Genomic DNA, 21,258 nt, shown 5'->3' with positions numbered 1-21,258 from the left:
TTAAGTACAAAGTGATAAGAGGCCTCTGTATGAGGAATGAAAGTAGACAGTGAATTAACACAGTTTTTGAAGCAGGCAGAAGTTGTGGCTGCTTCTGAAGCTTTCAGCCCAGAGTCTTAATCTGTTTTCTGTGATGTGTGAAAATACAAGAGACTTGTGCAGTCAATTTTCTTCTGTTAATCTAAACAAACCTTTTGAATTGGCTCATAATAAATAATTATAGTGCTAAGTATATTATTACTTCATTGTTTTAGTTTCCTTTTGCCGGAAGAGAGGGCTTGCAGTGAGAGCTTGCTGAAGTCTGAGTTTGTTGCTTGCATGGCAACTTGTCATTCCCTTACAAAAATTGAAGGGGTACTTTCTGGGGATCCGCTTGATTTGAAGATGTTTGAAGCAATAGGATGGGTAAGTGTCTGCTTGTTTCAAGAGAAGCAACTTTTTTAAGATCAGTAATCTGAAATTTCCTACGCTGTTACATACAAGATAAACCATTATATGCTGTTTCAAGCTGCAACTGTAAAACGGTGGGCTTTTGACAATGCCTGTGTGTCAAAGAAAGTCTTAATAAGAAAATGTTCCTAAAATGCGTTCTGTGCAACAATTCATAGAATTGAAAGAATCTGAAGAGATAATTTACTGCTTTCTGATGTTGTGTGTGGCAAAGTTTCAATGCATATAATAAACATGTAAAATATCTAAGTGGATCTTAACTGCTAAATTAAGACACTTAATTCTCACAGGAAATTTTGTTTAGAAAGATCATTGCACCTTGGGCTGACTTCCAAGCCTGTCTTTTTTTCCTGAAAATTACATTACGAGAATATCAAAGATAATGAATGTATAAATTAGTTGATTATTTTTAATACAGATTTTAGAAGAAGCAACTGAAGAGGAAACAGCCCTTCATAATCGAATCATGCCGACAGTGGTTCGACCGTCAAAACAACTTTTCCCAGAATCCAAGCAAGCAACAAATCAAGAAATGGTATAAAAATTCAAAACCATTCTTTGAGTTAAAGTAATCCTTCATGTTAAACAAATACATTTTACCGCATGCTATGGTTCAGGCTGATATAATTCAAACAGGATCAAAACTGTGTGGTTTTTGATGGCAAAGATAGCCAAGACATGTTTGAACTGTTGTTGAAGGTCGTGGTTCAGTATATGCCACTTTCAAGGTGAGCAGTCTGATTATTACCCTTACGGACTGGTTATAAAGTGCTGCAGTGCTTTTTGAGTTTATACATTTTAATATTAGTATCATTACCAAATTCTTATGGTGCTAATGAAGTGCTTAGGTGTGTTCACCTTGCAGTTTCAGTTAAAACAATTTTTTGTTAATGTCACTGCACGGCACTGAATTCTTGCCGCCATCATACCTTCGAGATGTATGCTTTAAGTGCCAAGTTAAAAATAAAATGTACATGGCAGATTTAATTTTTTTTTTTTTCTATCTGCATTTTGAAGTATTTTTGAATACTTCAGGAGGGGAAATTTTAAGCATGTGACTGTATATCCAGATTATCACAGAGCAGGGTAGTGGCAGGGTACAACAAGTTGGTTCCTCTCTGAGACCACAGTCTTATTCTGTGGTAGATAGAAGCGTCTTTTTTTGTGTTCAGAACTCTGTACAGGCACAGCAGTAATTACTGTGCAGTAGTTGACATGAACATTCTTGAAACTTATTACATGATTTTTTTGGAGATACATGTAATAATCATGGCCTCATTCTGAAATACCATAGTACTTTAATCATTTACATAGGCTAAACAGACACAGGCTGGACTGTGAAAGGTCTTGCAAATTCTAATCAAGAAATCAAGCTCTGAAGTTCTGTTATGTCTCACTTAAAGGATTTTAAACAGATGTAGTATATTCATATTCAGCTTTTGTGAAATCCATTGCAAATATATGTGACTTTATATTGAGAGTGCTGTGTAGATTAATTTACTGATTTATGTTGAAATAGTTCGTAGCTGAAAAAATACTTAAAAATTAATATTTACAGTAAATGTATTTTTTCTTTTTTTTAGGAGTTGTTTGAGCTTTCGGTAAGTATGCTTTTTCGATTAAACATGTACCTCTTTTCTTAGAATGTATGTGGATGTAACCCTTTTCTTCCTTCTTTCCTGTATGACACAGACCAGTTATGAGATTGGAATTGTGCGCCAGTTTCCATTTTCTTCAGTTTTGCAACGTATGTGTGTAATAGCGAGAGTTCTAGGGGAGAAGAGAATGGATGCTTACATGAAGGGTGCCCCTGAAGTGATTGCCAGCTTGTGTAAGCAGGAAACAGGTAAAGGAACAAACTATTTTTATTTCTTGTGTAGCTGAGCTGGGGCACGAATAATTTTAATAACTTTAAACTTGACCTTTTTAAAGTTCCTGTTGACTTTGAGTGTGTCCTGGAAGAATACACGAAGCAGGGCTTCCGAGTTATTGCTCTTGCTCACAGAAAACTGGAGTCTAAACTTACGTGGCACAAAGTCCAGACTATTAATAGGTAAGAGTGACTTCACTTTTTAATAAGTAACAGGCTTTAAAAGCTGTATGCTTTGGATTAATTATATAATGTTTATTCTTGTTTAAATCAATGACTACTCATCTTTAGCTTTCTTCTGTCTTGACATATGTAGTTCTGTGCATTCTTTATTTGTACCCTGGACAATACATAGAAACTTAAGATAAGGAAGTTTTTCTGCAATAATGTGAATTCTGAGGAACATCTTTAAGTTTGAAATGAACTGTAATACTAATTTTTTGTGGTGTTTAATTTTTGTTAACATGGCAGAAAACCTCATTTGATTTCTGTTACTTGAACATACTTATGTCATCTGTGTTTATTAAAGATAATAGCATGTAGTAGAAACCCTCCTGTGCATGTTTGATTGAGTTTGTTCATCTGCTACAGGCAGCATGTCCATTTTCTCATTGCAAAGTGTGTCAGAAAGGCTTGGAAGGTAGAAGCGTTTCTTCCTTCAGAGTAGTATTTCCTGTTAATTATTTCTCAGCTGGTCCTAGTTTTGTGGATAATGCTGTCTTTTCCATAGTGTTTGAAAGTGTAGCATCACTATGAAAATGCCAGCTTTGACTCTGTTCTTTTGTATCAGCTCTGTGTACAAGATGAACTTTTTGCAAAGCAGTGCAAAGCAGTGAGATGGCTTTTCCAATTTCAGGTGTGAAAATCTATGTAGCAGTAAAATACCCAAGACCTGTAAATACACTGACTTTCGTGTAAACCAAAGTTAATTGATTGCTCTACTTAATTAGCTAATGTCTATTAATCTTACTAGCCTTGGTAACATAATTTGGTAGCTTATATGTTAAGGTTCAGCTAATTTGTAAATTAGAGATATGCATTCTAAACAAATCTTAAAATTTGGCTGTGAATGAAGGTAGCTTCAGAGCATTTTTTCTAGCAGTAACCTTTTTGAGGATGTAATCTCTTTTAGAAAGAGTTCTTGTTAAAGAAACTAAAAATTGTGCTTGAGAGGAAACAATATTTTCTCAATACTCTTTTTCAACTATAAAACAAGGGAAATAAGTATAAATGATTGTGAATGATGATATCTCTCTGGTCACTTTATGAAGTAAATACTTCACTTTTCAAGGTTAGAAATAAACATTTCCCTTTACTTTGATAAACAGAAAACCAGGCTCTTTAAGCTACACCTAATAATTGTAATTCTTCTAATGTTCTCTTCCTTGCCTCCTTTTCTATAGAGATGCTATTGAAAGCAACATGGATTTTATGGGGTTAATTATAATGCAAAACAAGCTGAAGCAAGAAACCCCTGCTGTACTTGAAGATTTGCATAAAGCCAACATTCGCACTGTCATGGTTACAGGTTAGCATGTAAACATTCATACTCAAAAGACAAAAATCCATCTCTTTTTTTGGTCTTATTTTAATTATAGTGTATGAAGTCAAATTTTAGTGTGAGTAGGCTGGGATTACACTGTATTTATAGCAAGAGGGAAGTTTAGAAACTATTGTGAGACTACTCAGACACCAATCTGTTTCTTTCTGGGTGAAGGTTGCTTTGCTAAGTCAGAGATCAAAACCAGTATAGGGATTAATTCTACTTTGTAGCTGCTTCTTCGTAGCTTCATGCACAAGTTACTTTCTACTGAATTGAAGGATGAAAAACCTTAGAGGTCTTCCAAATCAGACTAGGTGAAAGTCCTGTTCTAGTCTTATTACTGACCCTGCTTTGAGCGGGAGGTTGGACTAGATGACCTCCTAAGGGTGCCTACCATTTTGAATTATATCATGATAAGTGACTTTGTATTGCGTGTTTTTTTGTAAGAGTGACTTCTGTCCCCATAAGCGGGCCAGGTGTCTGTGCTCAGTATTTTCCATGTGTGTGTTTGCTTTTTAAATTGTAGGTATTGCAACGTTGGAATAATGTTTTGATATGCTAGCAATACAACTCATGTTCACATGTTCTGTGACTGTGTTTAAAAAGTGGTATTTTAAATGGCTGTGTGTTTTCTGCTTGTTTTTCAGTGTATACTGAAATTTGGTCAATAAAAGATCTTTATGGCTGAAAGAAGCATACAAAGTTTCTAGTGATGTTAGTGCAGGGGAGGAGTTTAACGGGCTAGGGTTTTGGAATTTTGTCTGTAGGCTTGGTTTGCCCTAAGGTTGTCACTGGTATGTTAGGCAGTCCTCTTCCTAGTTTAAAACTGGCTTTGTTAGCTTTTCTTTTATGTGGACTATCGGTATATGGTATTGGTTCTTTTCTAACTGAAACCTTTTTAAATGCAATTGTTTAACAGGGGATAACATGTTAACTGCTATCTCTGTGGCCAGAGACTGTGGAATGATTCTACCTCAGGATAAGGTCATTATTGCTGAAGCACTACCTCCAAAGGATGGGCAGGCTGCCAGGATCAACTGGCATTATGCAGATACCTTAGCAAAATGCACTAGTTCATCACCAGCCATAAACTCAGAGGTACTATGAGCATTATTATGCCCTTAGAGTGTAAGCAGTTAGTTTCACTGTTGAGTTTCTTTCTTTTTATCTTACTCTGTTAAATAGCAAATCTGTTGTTAAGTGTCAAATCAAAATTGATGTACTAGTTAACTTTCAGATCTTAAAATACCAGAGAGTAGTAAAACAGCCGGGGGAGCTAGTTTTTCAACCGTGATAATGATATTTGACATTAGTTGTGCAGGAGACAGGTTGGGTTTTTTTTTCCCACGTTTCATTCTGTTAAGACTGCTCTAGCAGCTTGCAGTTGAAACATTAAACCACATTTTCTTTTTACTAAATAAGTGTTTTCATTGTATGAGGTTTTCTTTCAAGTAACATTCTTAGAAACCTCCTCTAGTGTGGGATCTCTAGGAATACCCCTCTGAGTATTAGCTTGAAATTACAAGCTATCTGTGTAAATACACTACAGCTAGAATATTAACTCCTTTTGATAGGATATTCCAGTTAAATTGGTCCATGAAAGCCTTGAGGATCTCCAGATGACCAAATACCATTTTGCAATGAATGGAAAGTCATTTGCAGTGATTTTGGAGCATTTTCAGGACCTGGTACCCAAGGTGAGCATTTTACTTGAGTATGGGCACTTTTGATGGGGAACAGACTTTGCCCTGTGACCATTAAGAAATCTTCTGTCTTCCAGCTTGTGTTACATGGCACTGTGTTTGCTCGCATGGCACCTGATCAGAAAACTCAGTTGGTGGAAGCTTTACAAAATGTAGAGTAAGTATTTGCTTAAGCATAGAAAGCGGGAGAGTTGACAGTGCTTGGTGTGATAGGAGGAAAAAATTATGTATGCTGCTAGCTGTTTTGCCAAATGAAAAAGGCTGGGCTAATATAACTTCCTTGAGTTGGTAAATCAGCCTATTAGCTGAGCAGGAATGAGAGTAGTACCATCTGGTGGCTAGTTGTGAAAGTTTCAGACTTTTCATGAAGTTATAAATGATCAATAACTAAACTGACTAACATGTTATAAATGTGGTTGCTTGGCTTAATAAACAAATCCATCAAATGTCTTCTGTTTATTAAAGAACTATTAACGGGATGACTTCCATTCACATATGGTCAGTATACTACTGTCTGTTGGTGTCAGGCCTTGCAGCTATACAAAATACTACGAAAGTCTCTTTGCCTAGAGCAAAAATGCTTTAGACCACCTTGGAATGATAGAGGGCTGATAATCATTATTGGTTTGATTGACCTGGCTAAGTCATACTACTTTTCTGTCTACTTCCTTACATGTATAATGGCAACAGTAATTGCTTTTAGCATTAACAATCACTCATTATTATGCAAACCCCGAATAAGTCAAATAACATAGAAGTATTTAATGGAATAAGCTAAATGGACTATGATTAGGGAATGGTCCAGAATGCTGACATCTGTTTGGTTTTTATAGTTACTATGTGGGCATGTGTGGAGATGGAGCAAATGACTGTGGCGTAAGTATATTTTTATTTTCCATACAGAACTGCTCAGTTAAACTTGCTTTCAGCTGTAAAATTTAAAATGTTCTCTTTCAATATTAACTGGCAGGCGCTAAAGAGGGCACATGGTGGTATATCTTTGTCTGAACTTGAGGCTTCTGTGGCATCACCATTCACTTCCAGGACACCTAGTATTTCCTGCGTGCCAAAGCTGATCAGGTAATGCCACTTACTTTGAACTTAAATGTGTCCAGGTAACTTGTTTTGCATACCCTATATTAGTATATGTTTGAAGCTGTAGGAGGCCAGTTTGAATTAAAGAACAAGCCATACATTTTTAGTAGTTCTGTTTCTTTACTGAAGGTATTCTGAGCATAAGCTTACCATAGCATGGTTTGGTATTTTTTAAAAAACCCTTTTGTCCGCATAAAGTTAATTTTTTAGAGCGTGAGCGAGCTTCTACACGTTAGTATTTAATTTGATATCTTAGTGACTGTGCTAGTTTCCATAAAGGCTGTATGTAATTGCAAGCAGTAAAATTCTTCAGATGACTGCTCAGCACCATACAAAGTAGAAAATAAATTTTCTAAATAGGGTTTGACCGATTTTTGATTCTAGAATTGGAAGTTAGGTAATAATTTTGGATAAAGGTCAGTCAGAGAAGAATCTGCTTAAGTCTGTGTGGAACTAATGAAGTAATGAGTAATCAGAAACATTTCTGAAGTCAGCAGCTCTGTGGATGACTGCATGTTCCTTCAATCTGTGTAGTAAACTAGTGCTTCATAGATGCTTTTGCAAGCAGACCTTCATTTTAAAACCTCTGTTGGAAAACTGTGTGAAGTCCAAAGAACACAGAAGTAAGGTGGTGGCTCGGTTCAGAAGGCATGCTCACAACTTTGTACTTGAAAGTGTACCATTCTGACCGTCTTTTCTCGGTTTGTCTTCAGTCGAATGTCCCTCAAAGAGTTTGGTGATGTGTTTAATTGCAGCTAACGTTTTGCTAGGCAGAATTTAACTGCTTGCACAGAAAGCTTTCTAGTTACATGACTGCGTTTGTTTTGACAGGGAAGGCCGTGCTGCTTTAATAACTTCCTTCTGTGTATTCAAGTTCATGGCATTATACAGCATTATCCAGTACATCAGTGTTACTCTGCTATATTCTGTAAGTATTCTGTAAGTGCTTAAGCAGTGCCAATGTAATTCAGAGATTTGAAAATTGGTAGATATTTAATATAAATTGTTGCAAGTCTCTTTGAGTACACAACACCTGCATTCTAAAAACTATCATTGGACTAAAAGTATTGTTACTATTTTTTGCCTTTTTTTTTGTATTAACTGTATGAAAAACTTGGTAATATCTATTTAAAAAAGGCAAGAACTAATGCCTGTGAATAGAAAGTCTCTACAGTGGGAAGTCCAAATAAACAAAAATTGAACAAAAATACAATTTTCAATTATTTAAAAACTGTCAGCATTTTAAAATAGCCTAACTTTATTTAAAGGGCAGTGCATTCCTTTTGTGTAAGGCTTGAAAGAGAGCAGCTTGCAAGTATTGAGTTAGGAGGGGGGAAAAAAGCCAAGTGGAGTATTTCCTGTTAATGTGATTGGATTCACAGTATGGCATGAGGTAGAAATCCTGTATTTTAATTTGTATTCTGAGTAAGTTAAACATGCAAAGTATTAAAGGACCTTTGAGGTGGAAATTTTGACAACTGTGTGACTACATAGTAAGGTTATGGTGTTTATAGAACTGTGGGCCTAAGCTATTATTTCATTGGTTTGTAAGATTCAGTAATATAAGTTTGATTACAAACAAATTTCAATTACAAATAGCTTACACATGTTGAAACTGAAATTATTTCATACCTTCATACTTCAGGAATTGATCTGTGAATTGTGGAGTACTCAAGACTCCTGTAGATAAAGGAAGCCAGTTTGACAAGAGACTGTCTTGTTTATTAGTGAAATGTAAAGAATTAATGTTGTAGGACTGTCACTGTAAGATGTTTTTTGGTGTGAAGAAATTACCAATGTTTCAGTTGTGATTTCTGTCTAGATCCTGAGCAATTTGGGAGATTTCCAGTTTCTCTTCATTGATTTGGCAATCATTTTGGTGGTTGTCTTCACTAGTAAGTATTGTGCTGAATTACTGCTGCTGGCTTCTATGAAGCAGGTTTTGCTTGGTCAAATTTTCTTTAATATCTAATTACACGCTGTTTGGAGTAGGTACTGTGACATATAGTTAAGATGTTACGACTACTACAGTATATGCATTAAAAAAACCAAACCACTGTGTACTGAGTTAGATTCATCTGAAGTTTGTGAAATGTCCTCATACAAAAAGCAGGTTGTGGGCATGATCTTAGAAAAAGTAGTTCTTCACATTACAGGAAGTCGTAAATCTCTACTGACATGAGGAAACTGTTTTTGGAATCAAAACAGGAGTTGTTCCAATACAATCTTTCTCAAATGTTTTGATTTCTTGTTTTTTTAGTTGCACTTCTGTCCACAAAATGTTATACTTGAAAACTATTATCTAGTGAAGTATTTGATTCCACATATGAACCTAGAACTCAGTTTACTGGCTAACAGTAGAATTCCATTTTCAAGTTTGAGAGACTGCTTCTTTGAAGCAATGGCAGACCAAAACTGAGGAGACGAGCTGTAAGTCCTTGTGCCAGACAACGGGAATTTGGCCAGACATTACTAATTCCTTAAGTTTCATGGCTTCTATTATTGTCCCCTGCTATCCTGTGCTGCTGGGGGTAACCAGCCTGTAGAAGGCACTGTGGCATTATTCTAGTGTGGTATAATCTTTTCAAGGTGGTTTCACACTTGCAGTTCTGGCCTAATTTTTACAGTGATGTCATGAGCAAGCCATTCTAATTCCACAGAATGTGAGCAGAGTAACTCTTGAAAACCATAGTTATGTAATGTGTAATTTGTTTTTCTTTCTCTTTGCAGTGAGTCTGAACCCTGCTTGGAAGGAGCTTGTTGCGCGAAGGCCTCCATCAGGTCTTATCTCAGGTCCACTTCTGTGTTCCGTTTTGTCTCAGATCATCATCTGCCTTGCTTTCCAAACCTTTGGGTTTTTTTGGGTCAAACAGCAGTCCTGGTATGAGCCTTGGACAACAGAATCTGAGTAAGTGTTTCAGTGGCTCCATGCAGGATACAGCAATGATTGGAAAGCTATAGGCAATAATTGCTTTCTTTTTTATTGACCCCCTTTGGGGACTTTGTAAATAAAGCTTCTATATGGCAGCTTGTTAATATGTTGAAGTTTTTGTGAAAAGCATACTAATACATAGGAGTTATCCAATGACTGAAATGCAAAACTGGGCCAGAGCCAGGCTGCAGGGTATGAAGACTCCTCAACTTTGGGACAGTGGAGGTTGAAATTTGAAATTAATGGTTCAGACCTATTTTAACTGATCTGTATTATGAAGTTTTGTTTTCCTGTTAGAGATCCAGTGAATCAAATACATATGTCTGAAAATGAAGAGGTGTTTTAAACTTTTTTGAGATGGCAATATTTTCTTGCCTGTCTTTGAAGTTTATCTACAGTGATAGTTTCTAAACAGTTCATGTAGTGAACTTACAAGCTGGAAGCGTGAAAGGATTGGAAGCATAAAATTCACAAAAATTGCAGTTTTGAGTTATTTATTACTACCTGTAATAGGTTTTCAAGGATAAGCTTTTACCACTGTAGCAGTTTGTTCTGTCATTACTTTAGTTAATAAGTAGACCTTGTTTGCATCTTCTCCTTAACTCAGTGGTTTTTTGTGTTGTAGTGCATGTAATGTATTGGATGCCACAAACAACAGCTCTGCACCCCATGGGAATGAGACTCTTCACGATGAACATTACATTAAAAATTATGAAAACACAACTTTGTTTTTTATATCCAGCTTTCAGTACCTCATAGTGGCAATTGTCTTTTCTAAAGGAAAGCCCTTTAGACAACCATGCTACAAAAATTGTAAGTCCTTTCTTACTATATACAGTTCCAAGTAAAACTCCAAGTGACTGTGCACTTGTTTATCCGTGGTTCGCTTACAATTCTGTTGTGCCACTTAGGCAGTAATAGTGTTGCCAGGAGAACATAATACAATTACCCTCTGATAATCAGAGGTAGAAATAGGGAAGTATTAAACTGTGTGGAGAAATTTGTGTTAATAGTTGCTTTTTTTGTAGAAGTATATGTGTATATACATTTCAGCTCCACAAATGAGTCAGTGAGAAATTGAGTCTGGCGTTCTGTCTCTTTATGGCTGTCAGGACAACTTGTATTACCTAAAATCTGCCTGTAAGGTGTTTAGAAGGAAAAAAGAGGTTATTTCCAGGGAGTAATGAACCCATGATACATGGAAGAACTGTCTAAAACTCTGATTGTGAGATGGTCCGATTAAAATATTTTTTCTTCTTTTACAGTTCTGTTTGTTATATCTGTGATAGTTCTTTATGTCTTCATATTTTTCATCATGTTGCATCCTGTTGAATCTATTGACACATTTCTTGAGGTAAGATTCAGCAGATATGCAGGCATCTCTACTTCCTAGGATAACTGATTGGCTGCCTTCTGGGCAAGCTTGACCCCTATAGAGCTTTAACTTCGCATCTTGGGGGGGTTTGGGGGCGGGGAGAATTTATAACTCTTGAGCCTGTTTTGAAAGTGTTTTTACTTCATATGTGTTGCTAACCTCTGGCAACTTTTTCTCACAGCTCGTGTGTGTGCCATATGAGTGGCGCCTAAGAATCCTCATCATTGTTATTCTCAATGCAATTGTATCCGTGCTGACGGAGGTAAGAAATTCAAATGGAAAAAATGCTTGTCTGTTAAGTGGGTTTTTTTCAGGGTATGTGTTTGTCTTTTGTTTAGCAGGTCTCTCTTCACAACACGCCAGTGTAAGTGGCCACTGTTTTCTTGTTAAGTTTGTATTCCTAAAAATGTCCTTGTAAGCTAGATTTAAGGTGTCAAGCTTTTCTGTGTTAAAAGCATAATTTTAAAACTTTTTTCCATTAATTAAAAAAAGAGGGGGGAAAGTTGGAAGACTTGTAAATTATTTCAACTATTTCATAGGGCAGTGTTCTCCATATTTATTTGCTGTGTTAATTCAGTTCAGAATAACATAACATAGTAAAGAACTATATAAAATCCTTAGGGGAGCCCATCTTCATTCAGGTGGCTCATATGCATAGCTTACTGTTCAGAATGATGCAGGTCTACATAACTTGTTCATCTAATCCGATCCAAGTCTAGAAGTAGAGATGTTCATGCAGACCTTTTTTTCCAGCCCTGAGCTTGTCCAAAGTCAGTCACTCTGGATATTGACCTCTTCTGCTGTAATTCCAGAGTTAATGTGGGCAGAAACATGCCCTACCTTTCATCCAGGTACCCCTATGTTGTTTCCAATAATCAAAGTTTGACAGATACATCTTCCAGAATGAGTCTGGATTCAAAGTCAGTCATTTATTCCTGTGGTTAGTTCTTGTTAAACCGATGCCTTATTTCCAACCTGAGTACATTTGGGTTTTGGTTGCAGCCATTAGTCACTTTTTTTTTTCCTGCAAGATGAGAAAGCCTTTCAACATTATCTAGGGCTTGCACACTACAATTATCTTCTTTTACTGTATAACATTTTCTGCAGCTTCTAGTCAGTATTTCCATTACTATACGAGGGATTGCTATCAAGGTAACCAGCATAATGTTTGCTTGGATCATACCATTTTGGCCTTTGAAGATTACTACAGCATTAGTACTCTTCCCAGTTGACTAGTTTTTTCCCTTTTATTCATGACTTAGTAAAAATAAATTCAACCAAAGGGGTTTTTTTGATACTTTAATCAAAATTATCAAGGCTTTGTTCAAAATATTGTTCCAAACAGAATTTGCAATATAAGCTATTATGTTGCTGCCTATTGTAATATGTTTTTCAGTGTTTTCACGATAGGCCGTAACTTGTCTTTTCGAAAACATGGCAGTAGATACTAATTTTTTGGCCTTTGCCTTGTTGTTAACAAGTTTATCCTCTCTTAAAGATCCTGTGCCTTTCTTACATTGTCCTATATTTATGCTAACCCTGCTTGTGATGTTTTCCTTTATGCCCTTTCTTTCCTTTTTTTTTTTTTTACTACTAAACTCTTTAATAGTTTTCTTTTTTTGCATCCTTTTTTGTTTGTTAAAAGTTAAATTTTGTGTATATTGCTGTCTTTGCTACTGAAACAAAATAGTTATTCTGAAGCTGCATAATCATGGCTTTTTTGTCTTCTGATAAATTTGAAACAAACCTCCTAGATAGAAATATTTTTTCCTGTTTACTTTTTCTAGTCAGTTTTGATGTTTTTGTTACCATCTCTGGGAAATCAGCTTTTTTGAAGCACTAAGATTATTCCTTGGAATCGAGCTTTGTGTTGATACATGGAGTGTAAATAGGTGGTGGTTACAATTTTCAGTCCAGTGATAAATGTTCCTGAGAGAAATAAACTTACCTTCTGATGAAAAATTACTTTGTTCTGCAGGTGATCTTTCTAACTTGTATACAATCTGGTGATGTTTCTGTTCTGGAAGTGTAAGGGCTCCAGTAGAAAGTCTGTACAGCATGTCAATCCATGTATCAGCACGTGCCTCTCGAGGACAAATGGTTCTCCTCTGGTTTAAATGTTCATAAGGTTCCACTCCTGGACCTTGCTGGTTGCCACATCGATCTGTAAACTTCTGAGTTTCTACTAAGCATAACCTAAGCAATATAATTACTGTAGAGCATTTGTTTTCACCCAGTATTTCAAACCCCACCCCACTTTTTCATATGCAGTTTTGAGTTAGCATCTTTCAACACTTTAGTCACTTAACTGTCATTACCAAAACTGGTAGGATGATTTGTCACATTCCTTTTAAACAGACTTTCCTATTTATCTTGTTGCCCATACTTTAGTAGTGGAATAGAAGTACCTATAGAATTTAGTTTTCTTGACATTAATTGTTTGGGACGTTCTGCTTTGACTTAAAAGCTATTAATTCCACTTTCACTGTTAGTTGAATGCTTTGTTTAGACAGAGAGATAAGTTGTCTTACTGTACAGCAGGTGTCCAACGGAACCATTGTCTAGTGATCCTCAAATCCCAAGCCTTGTTTTACAACACACACTTCACCTCCCATAACTTCAACCTGCTTTTGTCCCACCTTTTGAACTGTATTTGTCCAACTCCAGCAGTATTACTGTAGGCTCCCTGAAGCTTTTTCACGTGGTGCCAACTCATTGGGTCCAATGTGTTGTGTAGGAATCGCAGGCTATTTCATTCCTTTGTTTCCAGTAGAGCTCATTGCCTTTCTGTCTTGGTGTGCCTGCCTGGATTTTCTGCTCACTACACTTTTTACTACAGAGTTACTGGGTACCACAGTTCATATTCTGAGTATCTAGGAAAAACTGCTGGTAGCATCTCCTTATTTCTTTTAACAAAGTACTCTGTATGTGTATTACCCAGAGTTTGTTCTGCTGAGACTAATCCCTCAGTAATTGCCTCTTTAAATGTCTCATAATGACGAGCTACATGAGGGATTTAATCTATCTTCTTTTGTCACGCTGGCCAGTTTGACACTTTTGTGTCACACTACGATCATACGTAGTTTTTTCATTGCTTCTGCAACAGGGATGGTGTCTGACTGTGGTTGTCCCAAACGTGTTTTCTGAAATGCTGTGTAAAGCTTTTGCTCCTTCCATCTGGGTGCCAGACTAGGTTCACAAAGCATGCGTATTCTTTCTACCAGACAACAGAAATTATTGCACAACAAAGGCAGATCCTAGCAGATGTTCCTCCTTACCCCTGATGCCTGGTATAGACATACTTAAGCCAGACTGGCTTCAAAAATGAACATCTAACAAGCTGAAGATTTGTTGGCAAATGCTTTATAAAAGCACTATAAAATTCTGGTATATTATAAAATCATAAGCATTATAAAATATACTATAAAAGTCTGGCTAATCAGCTCCCCTTTCTCAATGGCAGAGGTTAGTCAGATGTTAGAAATGGAATCCGTCCAAAGATCAGAGTTGTAGGCTCAAGGCCATGGAAGATATGGGTTCACACCTGTGTTGCCGGATTTGTTCAAGGCTCTCAAGTCCACCCACACAGCCGTATGAGAATAACCAGATGTACTGAACATACTGTTCAACTTCTACCCTTTTCTCCAAAATCTGGAACAGCTCCTACAGAATTCCTTCAGACTTCCTGCTGGTAGCTCAGCTTTGCCACCCCACTGAAGCTTTTCTGTGAATGTCACTGGTTTAAAACAAACCATGAACAAAGCATACCTCCAGCATGAAGTACACTATAATGTTAAAGATGTTTTGAGGGGAAACTGCTTTAAGCACTCATGTCTGCAGTGCTTCATAGGTTTTTTTTTTAGAGTATTGAAACACATTAAGAATGTGTATTTATGGTTTTTACCTGTATCAATGGATGCAGTTTTGGTCATTGTTGCTATTGATTTAAAGTACATGTTCATATTCTTAAATCTCATGTGAGCACTTTAAGAATGAAACCGTTTATCACTTAAGTAGTGACAAATAATGTGAACTCTCCATTTTGCCTGGCACTGAATTAATTATGCCTAACACACTATTTCAGGTTTTATTTGTAATGTGCACACTAACAACAAATGATCATTAGTTTCTTTAATTCTTCCTGCTCACTGCAATGTCTCACAGAATGTCCTCCTTGATATGATCCTTTGGAAGGTTGTGTTCAATCGAGACAAACAAGGAGAATATCGCCTCACCATACCCCAGCCGCCTCAGGTTGGAGACTAGTATTTTGCTGTCATCATTTGAGTGCATGCAGATTAATTTGGTTTTGTCTTTTTATGATCTATAAGTGTCTGTTGCCTTATTTTAAGCTTAGGACTGCTTAAATTAGATTTCTGTAACTAGAATATTAAAAGGAAAAGCTTCTGGTTTTATGTTTTTCTCCTTGTTGACACTTAAAGAATTTAGCTCCGTATACAAGAACTGCGAGGCAAACCCAGAGGATTGCTTTTAAGACTTTTCTCACTTTATCTTCAGTTTGCACATTAGCAAATTTTACTTGTGTTTTCACAAGTTAGCATACTAGGACTGGGAACATCTTGATTTGCTTGGAAGCAGAATTGCTGATGCTGGGTCTAATCCAGTTCTTTATTAAATTAATTTGGTTTAGACTTCTAGATCATTGTCTGAGAGCAGTAATTTATAGCACGTACAAATGAAATGAAACAAAATGGCAATGAAAGTACGTTACTACTACTTCACATGGTTTAGGAGACTGAAGGGTTTAGCTTCTCAGGTGCTTTTCAGGTGACCATGAATCTTGGTCTGGTCTGCCCCTCCTGTCATTAATACGTGAAGGAAATCTATGTGAATCCCATAAAATCTAGCTTTTTCTTTAAGTCTGTTGGCTTATTACTTTTAGTTGGTTGTACATTTGTTCTTGCTAGAATTACAATTGTTTATTTCTCAGCACTAAATTTTATTAAATGTATTCACTTCAGATTTACATTTGTCCTTTTGAGGCTGTTCAAGAACAAATTGCTTTGTGTTCACTGAAGAATGGAAGTTGTGCTTAAGGCTCATGTTTGGTTCAGTTCATCAATTGATAGAAATTCAGAGCATGAAGAAAATTACAGAATATATCTCCATTAAAATGTCAGCCCTGCAGACTATAGGTGCTCTCTGAGACATGAGAAGGATCCAGTCCTGCGAATGAGGAATGGTGTTTCTCTTCTCCAGTTAGTTACGTTACACGCGTTTAGGACTGGGAGAGGAAAAATAGGAAAGAAGACTTAAGTTCAATAATTTGTGTCTGTTTTAATAACTATTAATACCTGTAGGACTTAGGTTTCATAGTATCAGCAAATGAAATTCTGCCATTTTCAGCTGGCTGGCTGCCTTCAGTTAAACAATTCATTGCTTAAAAAGTGTTTTGAGACTCTGGGAATTTGACTGCTTTTTTCTAGACCAGGCTTTTATTTTTCTATAGTAACATCATTTAATGGTGCCTGTTATACCGTTTATTGAAAATCTTGTAAAATATGCATAAAAGCTGTTGGTGACCTTAGATGTTATGATAATGCAGAATACTTGGTTTTTCTTCATGTTTTTTAAATGTCATTGCTACCATAGTATAGAAGAGGTGACACAACAGAAGAGTTTCTGTACTATGCTTTCTAGGTCCAATGTGACAATGAAATAGTAAATTAGAAACTAAAATAATAGTTTTTTTTCTAGCTATTTACTGTATTGTTAGCTATATTAATTTTTTCTTACGGTAATCCAGTTTTCAAATCTGTTCACTTCTGCAGGAGGCTGTAGATCGCTGTGGAGTCTGTTTCCTTTCTTCCCTGTTTGGCTGTAGAGAGAAGACACCAAAAGCCAAGTATATGCATCTAGCTCAGGAACTGCTGGTTGATCCAGAATGGCCACCAAGACCCAGAACAACAACAGAAGCGAAAGTACCATCCCAAGAAAATGGTTCATATCAAATCATCACTGTAACGTAACAGTGGGTCTTGGTGGCATGTGTCTTTAGTAGTATTCAGAAGAATGTAATTTTAAGGCTTTATTTGAAATTGCGGTAGACTAAATGTCAAATTCGAATGCAGATATTTCCAACTGTTTTGTCTCTCTGAATACAAAGTTCAGAGCCAGACATCTTATGGCTACACATTTTAAAAATGTAGGTTACCTTAGGCAGAACAAAAAATTATTGTTTCCTTCTATCTTCTTTCAAATTTTGTTATTCCTGAATGAGATGTATTTGAAGGTTTAAACTGCAGGGCAGTTAAAACAGGTTCACTTTATTTGCCTGGAGTATCTTAATCGTTGTTCTAACCTGCTTACCTGGGCACGTGTTCATGTAAACCCTATGATGTAATCGTCTCATGGTAGTACTAGAGGTACATAATAACCTCGTCATGCTTTTTTTTCTTTTCTTTTGACATTCACTGTTGAAAAGCTTTGTGCCTCAGAACGGTTCTAAAGTTTTGGTGTGTGTACCTCTAAGTTTGTCCCTACTAGTAAGGAGTGTTTTTAAGTTTAATTCTTTAGTCTGCCATAGCAGGAATTGGGAATGCTATAGAAACAATATGCTTTGTCCTTAAGGAGAAAGCACATTGCTTTCAAGTGGGTTCTTAGCTTCTTTTCTAGCTAACCCCAAGGAAGGGCTTAGGTGGCCTGCAGAGGGGGAGGCATTTGGCTACGCTAAAGTTTTTGGAGAAGGAAGGCTGGAGAATCTTAACACTTTCTTCTGTCTCATGTTTTATTACATTTAGCTATACATTTCTCCACAGACCTTGCTTTTCCTAGCAGAAGGGTTGGATTTTCCCTTTGTGGACCATGTTTTGTTTTAAATCTTAAGACAATTTTCCTATATACCTTGAAGTAGTAAGGTCAGAGTTACTGCTGCAAGGGAAATGGGTGTGCGAGGGAGGAATATTTTCACATGCCCACGCTTGGGATTTGTGCATGTTAAGAACATATGCATTTCAAAGAGTCTGCTAGTGTCTTAAGCACTATATGTAGCTGTATGAAACAAAATTAAGAGAAAATAGATGAGCTAAAATCTGTCTTGCTGCAGAGCTATAAGGCTTATGTGGATTTTATTTATTAAAAAAAAAAAAAAAAAGAAAAAAAAAGAAAAGCTTACATACCAGTAACACTGCTTAAGCACTTGGGGTAGTGATAAATTATTTTGCCATTAGGCGGTGTCAAAACACAAGACCACTAGAAAAATAGGTCTGCAAAGATGTAGGGGCAGGCATCATTTTCACGTGCAAAGCTTAACACTTTCCTTTCTTTTTTTTTTTTTTTTTTTTTTTTTTTCCTCCTTAAACCACAAATTACTTATCTCCAAACCATCTTCAACTTGCTAGACTTTCAGAAAAATCTTTGGTGTCTTTGGGAAGATGATAAAATACCGACTCTTGATCAACCTGTTTTGACCAGATGCAACTGACTGGTTCAGACACCTCCAAGCTTTGGGAGGGGATCTGGGATCTGGAGAAGTTATGATGCTGGAGAGATCCTTTAGAGAAGGAAGTCAGGTCCTTTAGTCGTGGAAGGAGGGCCCCAAACTCCTTGGCCAGCTGGGATCATTTTGAAGTGTGTATATTCTGATGATGGAATTTGAGGTTTTATTTGGGGGGGGTGGGGGGGGGGATTGTTTGGTTGTTTTTTTTTAAACTCCTGTGGAGACAGTTCCATTCCAGCACTGGTTTAATAAGGGGAATTTTTCAGGTTGGGCCTAATTCCCTTGTGCTGTTTTGTAAGGCAGTATGGACAGTGTCCCCCACTGCTCATGTTATGGTTTCTGCAGTGTTGAACATACTGTGCCAATGGGGAATTTAAAAGTGGTGCTAAATGGTTTGGAAGACTTTTTCCTAGAACTTGTGGGTTTAAGTTACTAGTACTTGCTCCTCATAAATAGTATGCATATGGTATACTATCCTCCAGTCCAGCTGTCAACTCTTTTCCTGATTTTTTTTTTTTTTTTTTTTTTGGGGGGGCGGGTGGTGTTTGGTTTTGAGGCGTGGAGCATGAGGAAGGGGGAAGTGGTTTTCTTAGCATTCATTCAACAGGACAATGTAAAAGTCTTATTATCCTGGCTTCTTAAGGTCATAAACGTCGAACAACATCAGTAGCTTTTAAGGCGTCTGCAGTTGTGGACTTGGATAAATTTATTAATCATGAACTTGAGTCAGCTGGCTAATTTCTGTCAATGTTGGTTTTCCAAAATCTTTGTAGCATGGAATAATTGATGAAGAATAATTCTTAGCTGCATAAGTAGTATTCAAATTTAAAGAAAAATAATATTTTAGTTGAAAAATGTTGTGAAGCTATGCATCTTGGACCTGGGAGCTGTGACTTACCCTTAAACGCATAAGCTTTTGCTTTCCAAAACTTTTGCTTTCCATTTCATTGACCATTTAAACTTGATTGTTCCATCAGAAGTAAAAGAAAATATTTGTGTCTTTCCCTTTCATATGCTTTTGCTTAATACTTCCTCTAAAATGATAATTTGTCTCAGCTTGTTTGGTTTCTGAAGCTAGTCTTTCAATCTTATTCTGGTTTTAGACTTATCTAGAAAGTGATGAGGAAACAGCTTATTAGGGTGGGCTTGTTTTTGGAGAACATTTTAGGGAACTCTTACTAAAACTGAAATTGCCAAGTGTCTCCACTTGATTGAGTGACTAATGGTTCATAAGCCTATTAAACTTGAATATTTTGCAAATGGGAGCTAGTTTCCTCAAGGTATGCATTCAGAGTTAGTAAATGTTCTTGAGGTTGCATGCTTGAGCTCTGACCTATTTGCTTCTGACGCTTAGTCAAGAATAATAAATCAGCTTTTCTGAGAATCCTTGTTGTTGCAAGTTCAGCCACAAAATAAGCTTTTGCATCTTCTGCAATTATTGGGATTTATGCCTTCCTGCCCAAGAGCTGAGTTTGGCCACCTATAATTTTTCCCATTTTGAGCAGTTTAGTTTTTCTGGTTTTCAGAAATGCAGCAAACTAGATCTGCACTAGTGTATTCAGTTTCTGCTTTGAAGTAAGATGAAATTCAGTTTGTAGTGAAAAGAATCTCTTCTAATGTTCATCTTGGAAGTCTGAATTCAGGTGAACAGACCAATTTAGTGAGCTCCACTAGATACTTCGTAGACATTTTCTTCCTGCTGTATATTTTGGCCTTTACGTTGAGGAGTTTGATTTATTCTTAAATTATTTGTGTATGCAGACTTTAATCTGTACGTATTTTACTTTGATGTATTAGGATTTGTAAATATTACTGATTTTTAAATATTATTTATGCACATACTTAAAGGACTGGTCTATCCAGAAAAGCAATTGCTAAATAATACATGTTATTTTTTAGGAATAAATTGCAAGATCATTAAATTGTATATCCCTCAGGGTTGTTTTTAAGGTTTTCTTTTTTTTCTCTTCCCTTCAGATTCAATTAGCAGTAACTCTTGTTTCATGTACTATAGAACTAAATCTACTGTAAAAAGAAAATGCTGCGAATAATGCTTGAGTAGAAGCGGCTAAAACACCCACAGAACTGACTGTCCATATTCATCGTAACTTTAAATTGGAAACTCTTACTGTTGCACTTTTTAAAAGTTGTTGGATTTTTAATTCTATTTATTTTTGTCTTTCTTCATGAAGGTTGTGCTGAACAGTCATCCCAAATTGGGTAAATAATCCTGTACTGTATATGTGTATACAGTATAATACTAAGCAGATGTGGAGTCCTTTTTATGCTGCAAATTTTTAATGCTTATGTTGGTCATCACAAAATGAGAGAGCTAAAGTTCTGTAGGATTTCTCCCATGAAATTCTGAATTGTAAACTTAGGGTTTTGTATGTCTAAGGGAAAGCTGTGGGGTTTTGACAATTTTTAGAGTCTTGAATATGTTGATTTTATACAGTAAAGCGTCAAGTTTTTAAAGCTATTTTCAACAAACTGCAGCTTCTTTGATAATTATGTGAAGCAGAAACTACTCAGTTTATCATGAATTCCTCAAGCCTAACACAAATTAAAAGGTTCATCATTACCGCGCTCTCTAGAAGCTCAGCTTCCTTTTTATTTTTAGATCTGAAATGATACTACATCTTTGTATTTAAAATATGTATTGCTGCTCTAGAATGGTACCCTGTTGTCAAGAGGCATACATAAATAACTGTACAATAGAATTGTAAATAGACTTGTAAATCATTTTTGTGACTGAAGCTCTTTGAAAATAAAATTAAAATGAACAGATATTTTAACTCTTTTCATTAGTTTCATGAAATTGTTTTTAATCT

At 36.3% G+C, this 21,258-nt stretch overlaps 1 protein-coding gene across 6 annotated transcripts in view; it reads left to right on the top strand.

Moving 5' to 3' along the window:
* ATP13A3 (ATPase 13A3) overlaps window positions 1–21,214 on the top strand; it is a 61,164-nt gene extending 39,950 nt beyond the window's left edge. For 5 of the 6 annotated variants that reach the window (XM_030028607.2, XM_030028605.2, XM_030028606.2 and 2 more), the window contains 19 exons: window positions 255–405; window positions 869–985; window positions 2,034–2,051; window positions 2,143–2,296; window positions 2,383–2,503; window positions 3,724–3,848; window positions 4,783–4,961; window positions 5,438–5,560; window positions 5,644–5,723; window positions 6,400–6,442; window positions 6,537–6,646; window positions 7,493–7,589; window positions 8,484–8,556; window positions 9,392–9,569; window positions 10,219–10,406; window positions 10,859–10,947; window positions 11,150–11,230; window positions 15,133–15,222; window positions 16,761–21,214. In XM_030028607.2, coding sequence (XP_029884467.1) covers window positions 255–405; window positions 869–985; window positions 2,034–2,051; window positions 2,143–2,296; window positions 2,383–2,503; window positions 3,724–3,848; window positions 4,783–4,961; window positions 5,438–5,560; window positions 5,644–5,723; window positions 6,400–6,442; window positions 6,537–6,646; window positions 7,493–7,589; window positions 8,484–8,556; window positions 9,392–9,569; window positions 10,219–10,406; window positions 10,859–10,947; window positions 11,150–11,230; window positions 15,133–15,222; window positions 16,761–16,958 — 2,215 coding nt within the window. In that variant the 3' untranslated portion in view covers window positions 16,959–21,214. The remainder of the gene's footprint in view (window positions 1–254; window positions 406–868; window positions 986–2,033; window positions 2,052–2,142; window positions 2,297–2,382; window positions 2,504–3,723; window positions 3,849–4,782; window positions 4,962–5,437; window positions 5,561–5,643; window positions 5,724–6,399; window positions 6,443–6,536; window positions 6,647–7,492; window positions 7,590–8,483; window positions 8,557–9,391; window positions 9,570–10,218; window positions 10,407–10,858; window positions 10,948–11,149; window positions 11,231–15,132; window positions 15,223–16,760) is intronic. The other variant, XM_030028610.2, reaches the window with a different exon arrangement.
* Window positions 21,215–21,258: the final 44 nt, after the last annotated feature.

This window comes from Aquila chrysaetos, chromosome 10, assembly GCF_900496995.4.
Source record: "Aquila chrysaetos chrysaetos chromosome 10, bAquChr1.4, whole genome shotgun sequence".
Lineage (NCBI taxonomy): Eukaryota > Metazoa > Chordata > Aves > Accipitriformes > Accipitridae > Aquila > Aquila chrysaetos.
Note: the sequence above shows the minus strand (reverse complement) of the source record. Positions and strands in the feature narration are given on the sequence as shown.